At 47.7% G+C, this 15,358-nt stretch overlaps 1 protein-coding gene across 1 annotated transcript in view; it reads right to left on the bottom strand.

Annotated features, from left to right (window-relative positions):
* The window catches only part of blmh (bleomycin hydrolase), a 105,804-nt gene that overhangs the window by 24,149 nt on the left and 66,297 nt on the right, over nt 1-15,358 (bottom strand). Inside the window, exon 11 of the mRNA XM_072469601.1 lies at nt 2,709-2,778. Coding sequence (XP_072325702.1) covers nt 2,709-2,778 — 70 coding nt within the window. The remainder of the gene's footprint in view (nt 1-2,708; nt 2,779-15,358) is intronic.

The raw sequence follows: 15,358 nt of genomic DNA, 5'->3' as shown, positions 1-15,358 counted from the left end.
TAACGGCAAATAGGTCTCATTCAGATAAGGAAAGCAAACGCACTGGTCACCACCTGGGCTTTCCCTTGACCTGTGTAGGCACCAACTTGAACCTTCTACTCTGTAGGTCTCCCCTCCTGCACCCAGATTCTTGCTCGAGTTCAGTTCTGCTGGTGCCAGTTCCTCTTTTTGGTACCCTGTCCGACTAGTCATAATTCACATGCAAGCCTTGGTGTCAAACATCCGCGGGTGAGTCAACTTCAGAGGTTTGCTAGTCAAACTGAATCCTGTTCGCCATACACATACGGACGTCAAGCAGAGATCAGGTTTAAACGATCCAGATCAGGATCCGCGCCTGGTCCTCTCCTCAATAATCCAGGGGGCAACTGCAGCACTTTTCCAGGCCCTTCTGTGGAGACCGCTTGACACACCAATTGGGGATCTGCCTAGTCTGTATTGCTCAGTTACTGGTACTAATGTTGTCTTTTATATTGAAAAGAATCCAAGAATGTGTTTTCAGCTTTTACCTAGCCTTCAGGTTGCTGGTATGAAAGACAGAGGCTTTTGTGGCTGTGGCACACATTAAATGCAAACATTTTTCATCCAACCTAAGAAAGCATGTGTTTGGAAAACCATCCAGCTAAAATTCCCTTTGCTTCAAAAATATTACCTGGAAAGAAGGTCTTTTTATTTAATCTGGTTAGCTCGGGATAGTCCAAAGATGTGCAGGTTAGGTGGATTAGCCATGCTAAAATTGCCCCTGAGGTTACAGGAATAGGCCCTAGGTAGGATGCTCTTTTGGAGGGTCGGTGCAGACCCGACGGGCCGAATGGCCTCCTTCTGCATTGTAGGGATTCTATGATTCTCTACCTGGCTCAGCAAGTTCACCCAGTCAATAATTGCTCGATACAGACCAGAGGCACCGTAGGAAGATGGAGCTGTAAAAAACACTCATGAGGCTACAGCTACAGGATAGTGTGTAGTTCTGGTCCCTGCACTATAGGAAGGAGGTGATTGTGCTCGAAGGGGTGCAGAGGAGATTCACCAGGATGTTGCCTGGGCTGCAGCATTTCAGCTGTGAAAAGAGACTGGATATGTTTGGGTTGTTTTCCTAAGCAGAGAAAACTGAGGGGAGGCCCTATTGAGGTGTACAAAATTATATTGGGCATAGATAGGGGAGATTTTAAAAATTAATTTAGTAGAGATGTCAATAACCAGGGGGCATAGATTTAAGGTGAGGGGCAGGAGGATTAGAGGGTACTTGCGGAAAAGCTTTCTCACCAGGGGGTAATGGGAGTCTGGAACTCAATGTCTGAAAGGATGGTGGAGGCGTGAACCTTCACAACATTTAAGAAACATTGAAATAAACTCTTGAAACGTTAAAGTATACCAGGCTACAGACCAAGTGCTGGAAAATGGGATTAGAATTGATGGCTGGTGCAGCCACGATGGGCTGGAGGCCTCTTTCTGTGCTGTAAAACTCTATGACACTCTGATACTCTGATATCAAATTATAGAAGATTCACTTGGTTTCAATCTCCATGTCATTGCGCCACCTTTGAACCTTCCTCAAAGGTAGCCATGTACTACTGCATATGAATAGGAAAGCAAATTTTATTGGAATCGGTTTTACTAGCTTCATGTAATCTAGCCAAACATTAAACTTTCCAAGTCTTGCTATTCAAAATCCCCGCACTCCAGCTGATCAGAAAACTAATTCTGCAGGTTTTATTTATGAAAAGTATTTACAAAGCTTAGGTTTACAACCTTCGAAAGAAATTAAATACTGATATATATTTGTCATGCGTGCAAATGAAGGTGTGCATTTACAAATCATATAATAAAACCATGGGCAAGATTTTACACTCTTCCTCTCTCCCCCCCCCCCACTCCCCCCCCCCCCCCCCCCCCCCCCCCCAAAAGGAACCCTGCCACCCAAAACCAGACACAATTTCACACTTGGGCAGGGCATTGGTGGCAAACCCACCCTTTCATCTATTAAGGTCCGTATGCGGCCACTTACTTTGCCCAGCCTCAATGTTTAGGCTAGGAGGAGTGGGTAGGGTGGGAAAGTGACATTAAAAATGTCTCCATCTTGGGGCGTGTATGCTCACTCTGAAGTGAGACTTGGGGTGCCCTCCTCTGGGACATTGGTGCTCCAGACCTCCAACCGGCCTACCCCATCCCCCACCCCAATAGCCCGATCGTCCCCCCTCCCAGGATTCTCCAGGAAGCACTGTTTCCACACAAAAGGTACTGTAAATCTGCAACATTTTCCCCCAAAAGCTACTGAGATTGAGTTAATTGAAAATTTCAAAACCCATATTGGTGCATTTTTGTTAGACAAGGGTACGAAGCGTTACCACCCAAGGCAGGTAAGTGAAGTTAAGATAGATAGTCATATTCTGATTTTATGAAGCATCAGGTTGAGGACTCCTGTTCCAATGCAACAAAAAATGAAGAGGAGGTAAATTTTGATACAAGTGGCTTCATCCAAATGTTAATGTTGAATCTTACTTCCATTATTCATTATTTTGTGTGTGATGTATAAATGTCACAAAAATAACAATTTGAAACTATTGAGTGCAGCATTCTGCAGAACCACATTCCTGATTGCAGCACAGATTATCCTGATCCACGCACAATATTTTTTTTGTTAACTATACTTTCACCGGGACTCAAATTGTGTGATATGTATCAATCTAGATATATATATTTTTCAAACTTACCTTTGTTCCCACTTTCCTCGCCCCATGAATTCTCCACTCTCCACTTTTCAAATTCAACATGATTTTCATCCTGTACGCAAGAATAAAATATCATCAATATTTTAGTTATATTATTCAATGGGAATTGATTTAATGAACAGGTAGTTTTGGAATAGTGTGGTGCAGTAATCTTGTCCACAGATTGTGAAGAATTCTCAATTACAGACAACACAAAACATACACACGCATACTGCACACGTGGAAATAGATTTTGGGGAGCTTTGCTCTCAACTGCTCAAGTTTTGCACGTCAACCTCAATCCTTTCCAGGTCTGTGAATACAACCTATATTCCTTCTGGATTTATGAGATTTGGTGTTTCAGTGGCCATGGTTAGCAATGACATTAAACACAATTTCAGTAGCAAATGAGTTTCAAATCCTTCTTAGGTTTTGTTTTTTGTACATTTAAAAATGCCACATCCCCCACCACAAGAGTAATTTTGGAATCGCTTATCGGCCTTTTGGCTAAGGTGAGCGTGGGATCAGGTGTAATGCCTGGATCTGGTATGTCTCCGTTGTGGGGACCATGAATTGGATTCAATTTGAATTGTTTTTTGGAGCAGGCAAGGAGCTGGCTTAGGTGCTTGCCCCTGTCCACACTCTGAGCTCTGGCTTGGTAACTCAGAAAAAGTAATATAAAAAAAAAAAGAGTAATTTTGGAGCAAAGTGGATAAAATACAATGGAAGATTAGAGAATCAAGCACTGCAACACAGAAAGAAAACAGCTAATTAGAAATGGATTTCAAACTGTATCAAATGTGAAGTATCAACTATCAAACAGCATATAAATAGAGAAGATAAATCATATCACTTTCAATGTATGCTACAAAATTAGCCTGAAAAGACATACATAAATGGCTATTCCTTCACTGTATCTGGGTTAAATTTGTGGATTGGATTGGATTTGTTTATTGTCACGTGTACCGAGGTACAGTGAAAAGTATTTTTCTGCGAGCAGCTCAACAGATCATTAAGTACATGGGAAGAAAAGGGAAGAAAAGAAAATACATAATAGGGCAACACAAGATATACAATGTAACTACATAAGCACCGGCATCGGATGAAGCATACAGGGTGCCGTGTTAATGAAGTCAGTCCAGGGTCATTTAAGAGTCTGGTGACAGTGGGGAAGAAGCTGTTTTTGAGTCTGTTCGTGCATGTTCTCAGACTTCTGTATCTCCTGCCCGATGGAAGAAGTTGGAAGAGTGAGTAAGCTGGGTGGGAGGGATCTTTGATTATGCTGCCCGCTTTCCCCAGGCAGCGGGAGGTGTAGACGGGGTCAATGGATGGGAGGCAGGTTCGTGTGATGGACTGGGCGGTGTTCACGACTCTCTGAAGTTTCTTGCGGTCCTGGGCCGAGCAGTTGCCGTACCAGGCTGTGATGCAGCCTGATAGGATGCTTTCTAGGTGCATCTGTAAAAGTTGGTAAAAGTCAATGTGGACATGTGGAACTCCTTCGCAGTTCTGTGGCAATATCTGCAAAATATGGGGTGGCTCTGCTACCACCACCTTCTCAAGGGGAGCTAGGGGTGGATAATAAATGCTGACCTTGTTGGTGATGCCGTATCATGAGAATGCATTTTGTAAAAATGGAAATGAGTGAAAACAGATTTAGAATAAATATTAAGAAACACCTACTTGACTGAAGAATGATTAAATATTCAGAATAAATTATCCAATGAAGTCACAGACAAGAAGAATGGGTTACTCAAAATGTAATTGCTCAACACAATGGAAGAGTTGATGTCCTAGTGGAATGAACATAGAATCATAGAATCCCCAAAGTGCAGAAGGGGGCCATTCAGCCCATCGAGTCTGCACCAACCCTGGGAAGGAGCGTTCTACCTAAGCCCACTCCCCTGTCCTATCCCCGTAACCCCACCTAACCTGCACATCTTGATACACTAAGCGACGATTGATCATGACCAATCCACCTAACCTGCGCACCATTGGCCCCTGGGAAGCAACCAGAGCACCCGGAGGAAACGCACGCAGACACGGGGAGAACGTGCAAGCTCCACACAGTCACCCGAGACTGGAATTGGTTATAAAAAATGATTTTGTTTTGCATCGCTGAGCATTATTTTGTCTATTTGAGCCACTGAGCTCAAATCAACAAAATGTACAATATAGGAACTTAAACATGAGATCAAGAGAACTGTGGGGAGATACTGGTGCTTCTTTCAAACATAGAGAAGATACCGAATAGCAGCCCATACAAGTGAACAATATTTTCCCCAATCAGTAACTGAACAAATCCTTGTAGGTCCAGAATTGACCAAATATTGTAAGTTTCACCAATTGTTTCCTAAGGAAGTTTGTGCATAACTGAGCAATACTGTTTAAAGCTGAAATGTTAATACATGCAAATTTCATTGCTCTATGATAAATCTTTGCGAGATCGCATACACAAGGCCTTTATTTTCTACAGTTCATAAGGAGGAGCTTAACTAATTGAAAACAAACAATTCTTACGGGGTTTAACAGGGAAAAGCTTCCCCCTGGCTGGGTAATGTAAATCTAGAGGTCCCAGTCTCAGAACTAGGGGTCAATCATTTAGGGTTGAAAGAAAATTTCTCTGTCAAAGGATTGTGAATCTTCAGGATTTTCTACATATCTTTGAGACCGAGATTGATTCTTTTTTGGATACTAAGGGAATCATAGTCATACAGTACAGAAGAGGCCCTTCCTATAGTCAGGCGACCAGAACGGTACAGAGTACTCCAGCTGTGGCCTGACCAAAGTTTTGTACAGCTCTAACAATATCCTCCCTGCTCTTGTAATCTATGCCACAACAGGTAAAGGCAAGTGTCACATATGCCTTCTTAATTACCCTATCAGCCTGCCCTGCCCCCTTAGGGATCTGTGTACAAGCACCCCAAGACCCCACTGTTTCTCTGAGCTTCCTAGTGTCCTACCATTCATTGAGCGCTCCCTTGTCTTGGTACTCCTTCCAAAGTGCATCACCTCACACTTTTCAGTGTTAAATTGTACCTGGCACTGATCTGCCCATCTGACTAACTCGTCTGTATCTTCCTGCAACCTAAGACCTTCTTCCTCACTATTAACCACCCTGCCAATCGGCCTCCAGTCACACAAACAACCTTCTACCACCAGCCTCTGCCTAAGCCAATTTTGGATCCAACTTGCCAAGTTACCCTGAATCCCATGTGCTTTTACCTTCTTTATCAATCTCTCATCTGGGAGCTTGGTGAGGTTTTGCTGAAATCCATATAAACTCCATCAACTGCACTAGCCTCATTAACACATCTGATCACCACCTTAAAGAAATCGTCAAATTGGTTAGGCATGACCTTCCTCTGACAAAGGCATGCCAACGATCCCTGATCAAACCTTGCCTTTCCAAGTGGAGATTGATTCTTTCCTTCAGAATTTTCTCCAATAGTTTCTCAACCCCTGATGTGAGATTCATTGGTCTGTAGCTCCCTGATTTGTCTCTACCACCTTTATTGAAAAGTTGAAGCACATTAGCTGCCCTCCAATCCTCTGGCACCTCTCCTATAGCCAGAGAGGGACTAAATATTTGGGTCAGAGCCCCTGTAATTTCCTCTCTGGCCTCCCACAGCTGCCTGGGATACAACTCTTCCAGACCTGGGGATTTGTCCACTTTTAAGCCTGCCAAAACCTCCAATACATCTTCTCTTCCTATTTAAAACTGTTCAAGAACCTCCCAGTCCCTCTCCCCGAATTCTGTACCTACATTCTCTTTCTCCCGAGGAAAGACTAATGTGAACTACTCGTTTAACACCCTACCAATGTCTTCCAGCTCCATGCACAGATTTCCCCTTTGGTCCCTAATGGGCCCTACTCTTTCCCTGGTTATTCTCTTCCCCTTAACATGCTGATAGAATATTTTGGGATTCTGCCTGATCTTACCCACCAGTGCTTTTGCAGGCCCCCTCTTTGCTCTCCTAATTGTTTTCTTAAGCTCCCCCTGCACATTCTATAGGCCACTAAGTCCTCCGCTGATTTGTTCCCTTTGTACCTGCTGAAAGCCTCTCTTTCTTAACCCGTCCTCAATATTCTGAGACATCCAGGGTGCTCTGAGTTTGTTGCTCCTATGTTTTACCCCAAAGGGAACATTTTGGTCTTGTACTCAACCCCATTTCCTTTGTGTACACCCCCCACTGCTATGTGGTGGATTTCCCCACAACAAGCTGTTCCCTGTCTACTTCCGCCAGATCTTGCCTTATTTTAATAAAATCTGCCTTCCCCCAATCCAAAACTGATTTTTGTCGACCACCTTTTTACTTTTCCATAACAACATAAATCGTACTGTGTTGTGGTCGCTATCACTAAAATACTCCCCCACTGCCACGTTGAACACCTGTCCAGCGTTGTTCACCAGAATTAGTTCCAGCACTGATCCATCCCTTGTTGGACCTTCTGCATATTAACATAAAAATGCTTTCCTGCATACATTTAAAGAAATCTGCCCCCTTTAAACCCTTTGCACCATGAGTATCCCAATTAATGTTGGGCGAAGTTGTAATCCCATAATATAATTACTCTATTATTATTTTTACGCACCTCAGTGACTTGTTTACATATTAGCTCATGTATTGCCCGCTGACTGTTTGATGGACTACGATACACTCCCAGCAATGTGACTGCCCCTTGTTATTCATAAGTTCTACTCAGCCTCATTTGAAGACCCTTCCAAGATATTGTCCCTCGTTAATGCGGTAATTGATTCCTGAATTCAACACCACCTTCTCTTTTACACCCTCCACTGTCTCGCCTGAAGATCCATACCACGGAATGTTGAATGCTAGTCCTACCCCTCTCTCAACCATGTCTCTGTAATGGCAAAATATCATAATTCCACATGTTAATCCATGCCCTAAAATCATAATACTCATAATACTCCCAGCATTAAAGTAGAGGCCATCCTGCCTTGCTTTATCCCTTGGAACTCAACATGGCTGAACTCCCTCTGTCTTGGTTTCTTTACTATTAAATGCTGTATTGTACTAACCCTCCTGTGTCCCCTCCCGCTGGCGAATTAGTTTGAATTCCTCCCAACAGCACTCGCAAACCAACCCGCAAGGATGTTGGCCCCATGTTGGTTCAGAACTCTGACTTATCATCGACCCCCTTTATGAAGATCGCGCTATTTCTCTCCACCGCGGGGGACCACGCCATCCACATCTACAACTTCCTTACGTTCGCTGACGGCGAAGACAAAATCAAAATCAAAATAGTCCTGCTGAAGTTTGACAGCTACTGCGACATTGAAGTGAATGAGCGCTTTGAACGGTACGTTTTCCAACATAGGCTTCAGGGTAAGGATGAACCTTTTCAGTCCTTCGTCACCCATCTCCGCATCCTAGCGCAGTCATGCAACTATGACTCGACGGCTGATTCCATGATCAGATCGTTTTCGGGGTCCACTCCGACTCCCTTCGGCAGCAGCTCCTGAAAGTCAAACAGTTGACCCTCTCTGTCGCTATCGAGACGTGCGTTGTCCATGAGCATGCTAAGAATCGTTACTCCCACATCAGGGCGGCAGAAACGGCAAAGCTGGCCTGCCACGAGGCGGAACGGGTGCAGGCCATTGCACAAATGCAGGGCCTGAGCATCGAGGAGAGTGGCCGTTTTGCACGCACTTTTGCATGCGCGCCACGACCGAGTGGACGACGAGTCCGATAACCCGACTGCGCAGGTGCGTACGCCGACCGACTGCACTGCACATGCGCGATGGCGCACGGAACGCACTGACGTCGGCGTCATGACGTGTCCAAATTGTGGCTCCGCCTACTTAAAGCGGCAAAGTCCGGCAAAAGGACGCCGATATCTACAATGTGGCAAGCTTGGCCACTACGCAGCCCTTTGCAAATCTGCTCCACCGCTCAGTAGCCAGCGATGCCAGTTGCGGCGCAGAAGGTGTCCGTTCAATACAGCAAGGCATGCCAGATTCCGATCCCGACAGCACAACAGACCCTGATGCTGAGTGCCTCAGGTCCCCATACCAGGGGGGCATCATAACTACACATGCGCTGCCTTCCACCACAACAGCGAAACGCCTCTCGATCCTCAGTGTGGACCCCGACGACGAGTGGTGTGCTGTCCTCACAGTTAACAAGGCTCGCATCCGATTTAAACTGGACACCGTCGCATCAGTGAATCTCATCTCAAAATCCGACCTCAACACCATCAGCGCCAGACCAAGCATTCTTCCACCGGGCTGCCAGCTCCTTGACTACAATGGCAATGCCATAGCTGTCATTGGCTCCTGTCAACTAGGGATATCCAACAAGGCGATCAAGGCAACACTGTGGTTTGAAATCGTCGGGCCTGACAGAGCGTCCCTGCTCGGTGCTCGAGCCTGCAAGCTCCTGAACCTGGTTCAGCGAGTCCACACCATGTCATCATCACCGGCAACGGCCTCGCCTGATGGAAACTTGCAAGCCGACATAAATGACATTATCACGCAGTACCACAGCGTATTCGATGGAATGGGCACGCTGCCATACTGATATAAAACCCTGCTCAAGCCGAACGCCACCCCTGTAATTCATGCACCACGCCGGGTGCTGGCACCCCTCAAGGATCGTCTGAAGAAGCAATTACAGGACCTCCAAGACCAGGGCATCATATCGAAGGTCACAGAGCCAACAGACTGGGTCAGCTCCATGGTCTGCGTAAAGAAGCCATCAGGGGAGCTTCGCATTTGCATTGACCCTAAGGATCTAAACCGCAACATCATGCGGGAGCATTACACGATACCAAAACGTGAAGAGTTGACCAGTGAGATGGCTCATGCCAAATTCTTTATTAAGCTGGACGCCTCCAAGGGTTTTTGGCAAATACAGCTGGATGTGTCCAGTCGCAAACTGTGCACGTTCAACACCCCGTTCGGTCGCTACTGCTACAACCGAATGCCTTTTGGGATCATATCTGCCTCTGAAGTATTTCACCGCATCATGGAGCAGATGATGGAGGCCATCGAGGGTGTGCGAGTATACGTTGATGACATAATAATCTGGTTCACAACGCCCCAGGAACACATCGCTCACCTCAAGAAGGTATTCCAGAGAATTCATGAACATGGTCTCCAGCTCAACAGGGCCAAGTGCTCATTTGGTCAATCGGATATTAAGTTCCTGGGTGACCACATCTCGCAGCAGGGCGTGCGGCCAGATGCCGACAAGGTCTCGGCGATCAACGCCATGAAGATCCCGTAGGACAAGAAGGCGGCCCTCCGCTTCCTCGGGATGGTCAACTTCCTCGGGAAATTCATTCCCAATATGGCATCCCACACCACAGCCCTCTGCCATCTCGTCAAGAAGTCGACGGAATTCCAGTGGCTGCCCGCGCATGACGAGGAATGGCGTGAGCTGAAAGCAAAGCTCACCACAGCCCGGGTTCTAGCGTTTTTCGACCCAACCAAGGAAACCAAGATATCGACTGATGCAAGCCAGGACGGCATTGGGGCGGTGCTCCTTCAGCGAGATGACTCCTCGTCCTGGGCTCCAGTGGCGTATGCCTCCAGGGCCATGATGCCCACTGAGCAACGATACGCTCACATTGAAAAGGAGTGTCTGGGCCTCCTGACAGGGATAGTCAAGTTTCACGACTACGTTTCCGGCCTGCCAAAATTCACGGTAGTAACGGACTACAGGCCTCTAGTCCATATAATCCAAATGACATGATACCTCGGTTACAACAAATTCTTCTTAAGCTACGCCGCTACGACTTCGAACTTGTCTACACGACAGGCAAAGAGCTGATCGCTACAGATGCCCAATCCAGGTCCATTACCACACCATGTGAACAAAGTGACTTCATCTGCCACATAGAAGCGCAAGTGCAGTTGTGTGCCACCAACCTTCCGGCCTCTGACGAACGGTGGTCCAAATTCGTGAGGAGACGGCCAAGGATCCTCTGCTGCAGCGTGTGATGCAGCACCTTACCAATGACTGGCAGAAGGGACAGTGTCCCCAGTTCTATAACATAAAAGACGACCTGACGGTGGTGGAGGGAATCCTTCTGAAACTCGACAGGATCGTAATTCCTCAGAGCATGCGGGCTATGGTGCTGGGCCAACTCCATGAGGGTCACCTTAGTGTCGAGAAATGACGACGCAGAGCTCGGGAGGCAGTCTATTGGCCGGGCATCAGCCAGGACATTGCCGACACAGTCCTCAACTGCCCTACCTGTCAGAAGTTTCAACCAGCTCAACCCAAGGAAACGCTGCAACAGCACGAGATCGTGACCTCTCCATGGTCCAAAGTAGGTGTAGACCTTTTCCACGCCAAGGGGCGTGACTACGTACTCTTGGTTGACTACTTCTCCAGTTACCCAGAACTGGTGAAACTGTCCGACCTCACGTCGAAGGCGGTAATCAAAGCCTGCAAAGAAACGTTCGCCAGGCACGGGATACCGCCCACGGTAATGAGCGACAATGGTCCTTGCTTTTACAGCCAGGAATGGTCTGATTTTGCACAGTCCTGCAACTTCCGTCACGTAACCTCCAGTCCCCACTACCCGCAGTCAAATGGGAAGGCCGAGAAAGGGGTCCATATTGTAAAGCGGTTGCTGTGCAAAGCTGCAGACTCAGGCTCTGACTTCAACCTGGCGATGTTGGCATATAGGGCAACCCCTCTGTCCACTGGGTTGTCTCCAGCGCAGATGCTCATGAATCGCACTCTGAGGACCACAGTTCCAGCCATCCATGTTCCAGACCTTGACCACCTTACGGTCTTACAGAAAATGCAGCAGTCACGGGCCCAACAGAAGGCCACATACGATGCTCATGCCATGGATCTACCCGAGCTGGCCCCAACTGATCATGTTCGTGTCCAGTTGCCTGAGGGCGGCTGGTCAGCCACAGCTGTTATGATCAAACAAGTGGCCCCAAGATCGTTCCTTGTCCGCATGGCTGATGGCTCCCTGCTACGGCGCAACAGACGGGCACTGCGAAGAGTTCCACGGCCACTATCTGACCGAAGTGCCCCGCCGCCTACGATGCTTCCTCCGGACGTACCCTGCCACGAGGCCACCGATCTACCAGCAATCCTGCCAGCCCATGCGACCACCGCGATGGCAGCGATCCCGCCTATCCACGTGCAGGCGGCTCCTGATCCACCTCTGCGGCGATCGACAAGAATTTGTCGCCCGCCACAAAGACTGAATCTGTAGACTGAACCTTTGTACATTTGGTGACTTCATCGATTTAACCTCTGTAAATATTGTTTCGTTTGCCATGTATCTGCACTATCGACACCTTCCTATGTATCTACGTTCATTTAGACACATTTTGTATATAGTCAGGCATATATATATATATATATATATACACACGCACACCTTAGTATTTATTTGTCTAAAAAAAATAAAAAGAGGTGGGGGGGGAGATGTCATAATATCCACTCATGTATATAATGAGATGCAGACAGGCAATGATTGACACACAGGATGATCAGTAAGCACACAACACAGTGCAGCCAATCACCAGACAGGACACTACCACTATAAAGCCAGAGGGCACTAGATTTCCCGCTCTCTCGGGACCCAGCCACTGAGACAGTCAGAGTCCACGAGCTAGCAAGTGCAAACACCATGCCGTAGCTAGTAAGTCTGGTCAGGCTACTACAAGGTCTCCAGTCAGTTCAGTATAGTGTCGACCCACAGCTGAATATGTATATCAGTTCTATCGTTGAATAAAACAGTGTTGGATCTTCTCCAGTGTTAGACGTCTGTTTCTAGCTTCCCTGCATCGAGTGCAGTCCACATCGAACCTACCTGCCTAACACATCAGGACGGGAGTTGCAAAGGCCAGGGTGAGAGGCAGCATGGGTTTTACTGGGTATAAAAGATGTCAAAAGTTGGTGCCAATGTGATCAGAGAGTGACAGTTTGCTGCAGAATCATGGTAAATGGAGGGCCAAAGGTTAAACAGTTTTGTGCCTTGATGCCGCAATATTTTCCGGATGCTCCCAATAGTTTTGCATTCTCTGAACCCAAACTTTAGGTAGCTTCATTTGCATTGCAGTCTACGATGCACGGTTCTAAGGGTCTAGATCGCCATTTTTCAGTCTGATCTGTAATCCAATCGACAATAAGGATCTCCATTTACACTCGGTCTGATGTGTGGCAGTGAAGCAATGATCGGTTTGCTTTAACTCTATAGTTGAAGTGCAAATGCACCCTGCAGAACCATGGGCGCAATTCTCTCATCGGGAGACTAAGTCCCAAAGCCGGAGTGAAAACCGGAGTGTTCCACTCCGGCGTCGGAGGCCGTGCCCAGCCCCCTATTCTCCCGCCTCTGGGGGGCTAGGAGCGGCACCGCGTCATTTACGCGCGGCGGGCCTTACGCGGCGCCGCGTAAATGACGTCACCCGTGCATGCGCATTTGCCGTCCTCCCCGCGGCCGCCCCGCAAGAAGATGGCGGATCGATCTTGCGGGGCAGCGGAGGAAAGGAGGTCCTCTTTCAGAGAGGCCGGCCCGCCGATCGGTGGGCACCGATCGTGGGCCAGACCCCTTTTGAGCCCCTCCCCGATGCAGGAACCCTCCTCGCCACCCCACAGGCCGCCCCCTCCCCAGCATTCCTGCGCTGTTCCCGCCGGCAGCGACCAGGTGTGGATGGCGCCGGCGGTAACCTGTCGCGTTGGGCAGGCCGCCCGGCTCATCCGGGCCGGAGAATCGCCGCTCGCCCATTACCAACGGCAAGCGGCGATTCTCCCAGCGGCCAGCCGTGATGTGCGCCGCGCCGGTTTGGCGGGGGTGGGAGAATCGCGTGCGGGCGTCAGGATGGCGTGGCGGGACTCGCGCGGCGCCGGACGATTCTCCCACCCGGCGTTGGGGGGGGGGAGGGGGGGAGAATTCCGCCCCATATTCCTTTCAAGAAAAATAATGTGGAATTGAAAGTCGATTGAAATTTAGTCCAACAGCTTTATCAATTTTATGGATGCCTCGAGAAGGTCATTGGGCCTTCTTGACACTGGTCAAAAACACATTACATTCCTGAGCCTGGCATCTAGTTCCTCAACTTGGACATTGGAAAGATCAGATTGTGACAGTCGGGGAAATGAAAACTTCCCAATGTGGCAGAATCGTTCCTCAATTGGAGGGCGAGGGGGCACAGTGCAGGAAGAAAAGGCCGAAATCTAGCAATGACCTAAATCTGTCCCACACTGTGACAGTTATATATCACTATTAAATGGGCTTTCTCTTGAATAATCACACACCCCCCATCAGCTTTCTTCACCACAAACGCAATTTAAAGGTTAGCAGTGATTAAAGGGGAAAAATAATTTCAGGAAGCCAGTCACCAAGTTCCATTTCAACTACTATTAGCAGTAGCGGGTCACATAATCTATTTATCTTCTGATTCCATTCAAATGGCTTACAACAATGTTTGCACGGAGCTCTGTCAGACTAATATTAAAGAGCAGATTCCCTTTAATTGAATGCAGATTTCACTCATGTTTATCTGTTATCCACTTAATTCCATTACAAATCTTAATTCCATTACAAATGTAACATAGATGATGGTCACGTCAGACAACGCCAACTGGAGCGTTACACAAAGAGGTTAGAGTGATTTCCCTGCTTTGTTTGCAACTAATACTTGCTAGTGTCCCCCCCCCCCCAAAGATTGGATAAACTTGGCTTGTTCTCACTGGAATGACAAGTGTGGGGAGGCAACCTGATAGAGGTCTACAAAATTATGAGGACATGGACAGAATGGCTAGTCAGAGGCTTTTCCCCAGGGTGCAAGAGTCAATTACGAGGCAACATAGGTTTAAGGTACGAGGGGCAAAGTTTAGAGGATATGTGCGAGGGAAGTTCTTAACACAGAGGGTAGTGGGTGCCTGGAGCTCACTGTCGGAAGAGGTGGTGGGAGCAGGTACGGCAGTGACGTTTAAGCGGCATCTTGACCAATACATGAATAGGATGGGAATAGAGGAATACAGACCCCGGAAGTGTAGAAAGTTTTAGGTGAGACGGGCAATATGGTCCAGGCAGGCTTGGTGGGCCGAAGGGTCTGCTCCTGTGCTGTACATTGTTCATTGAGTGCTGAATTAGAGCCACTTTTGAGCTGCAGGTGCCATGTCCACAGGGAACTAGAACATACAGTGCAGAAGGAGGCTATTTGGCCCATCGAGTCTGCACCGACCCACTTAAGCCCTCACTTCCACCCTTTCCCTGTAACCCAATAACCCCTCCTAACCTTTATGGTCACTAAGAACTATTTATCATGGCCAATCCACCTAATCTGCACATCTTTGGACTGTGGGAGGAAACCGGAGCACCCGGAGGAAACCCACGCAGACACGGGGAGAATGTGCAGAGTCCGCACAGACAGTGACCCAGCGGGGAATCGAACCTGGGACCCTGGCGCTGTGAAACCACTGTGCTAGCCACATGTGCTACTGTGCTGACCAACTCAACTGCCAAACTCATTTGCCATAGCACTGAGAAAGCCAGCAGAAAGAGAGGAGGTTCATCTCATTAATGCAGGCTAGATTTGAACCCAGGGCACAGAAATATTAGTGGCTCACTGACTGTGCTACTTAATTGTTCATGTGAACAATTAGTCTCATCTCATGTGATGAGCTAACAGTGATGTGCCTACTATTAGC

Source organism: Scyliorhinus torazame, chromosome 12 (genome assembly GCF_047496885.1).
Source record: "Scyliorhinus torazame isolate Kashiwa2021f chromosome 12, sScyTor2.1, whole genome shotgun sequence".
NCBI lineage: Eukaryota > Metazoa > Chordata > Chondrichthyes > Carcharhiniformes > Scyliorhinidae > Scyliorhinus > Scyliorhinus torazame.
This window is presented reverse-complemented; position numbering and strand designations above follow the sequence as displayed.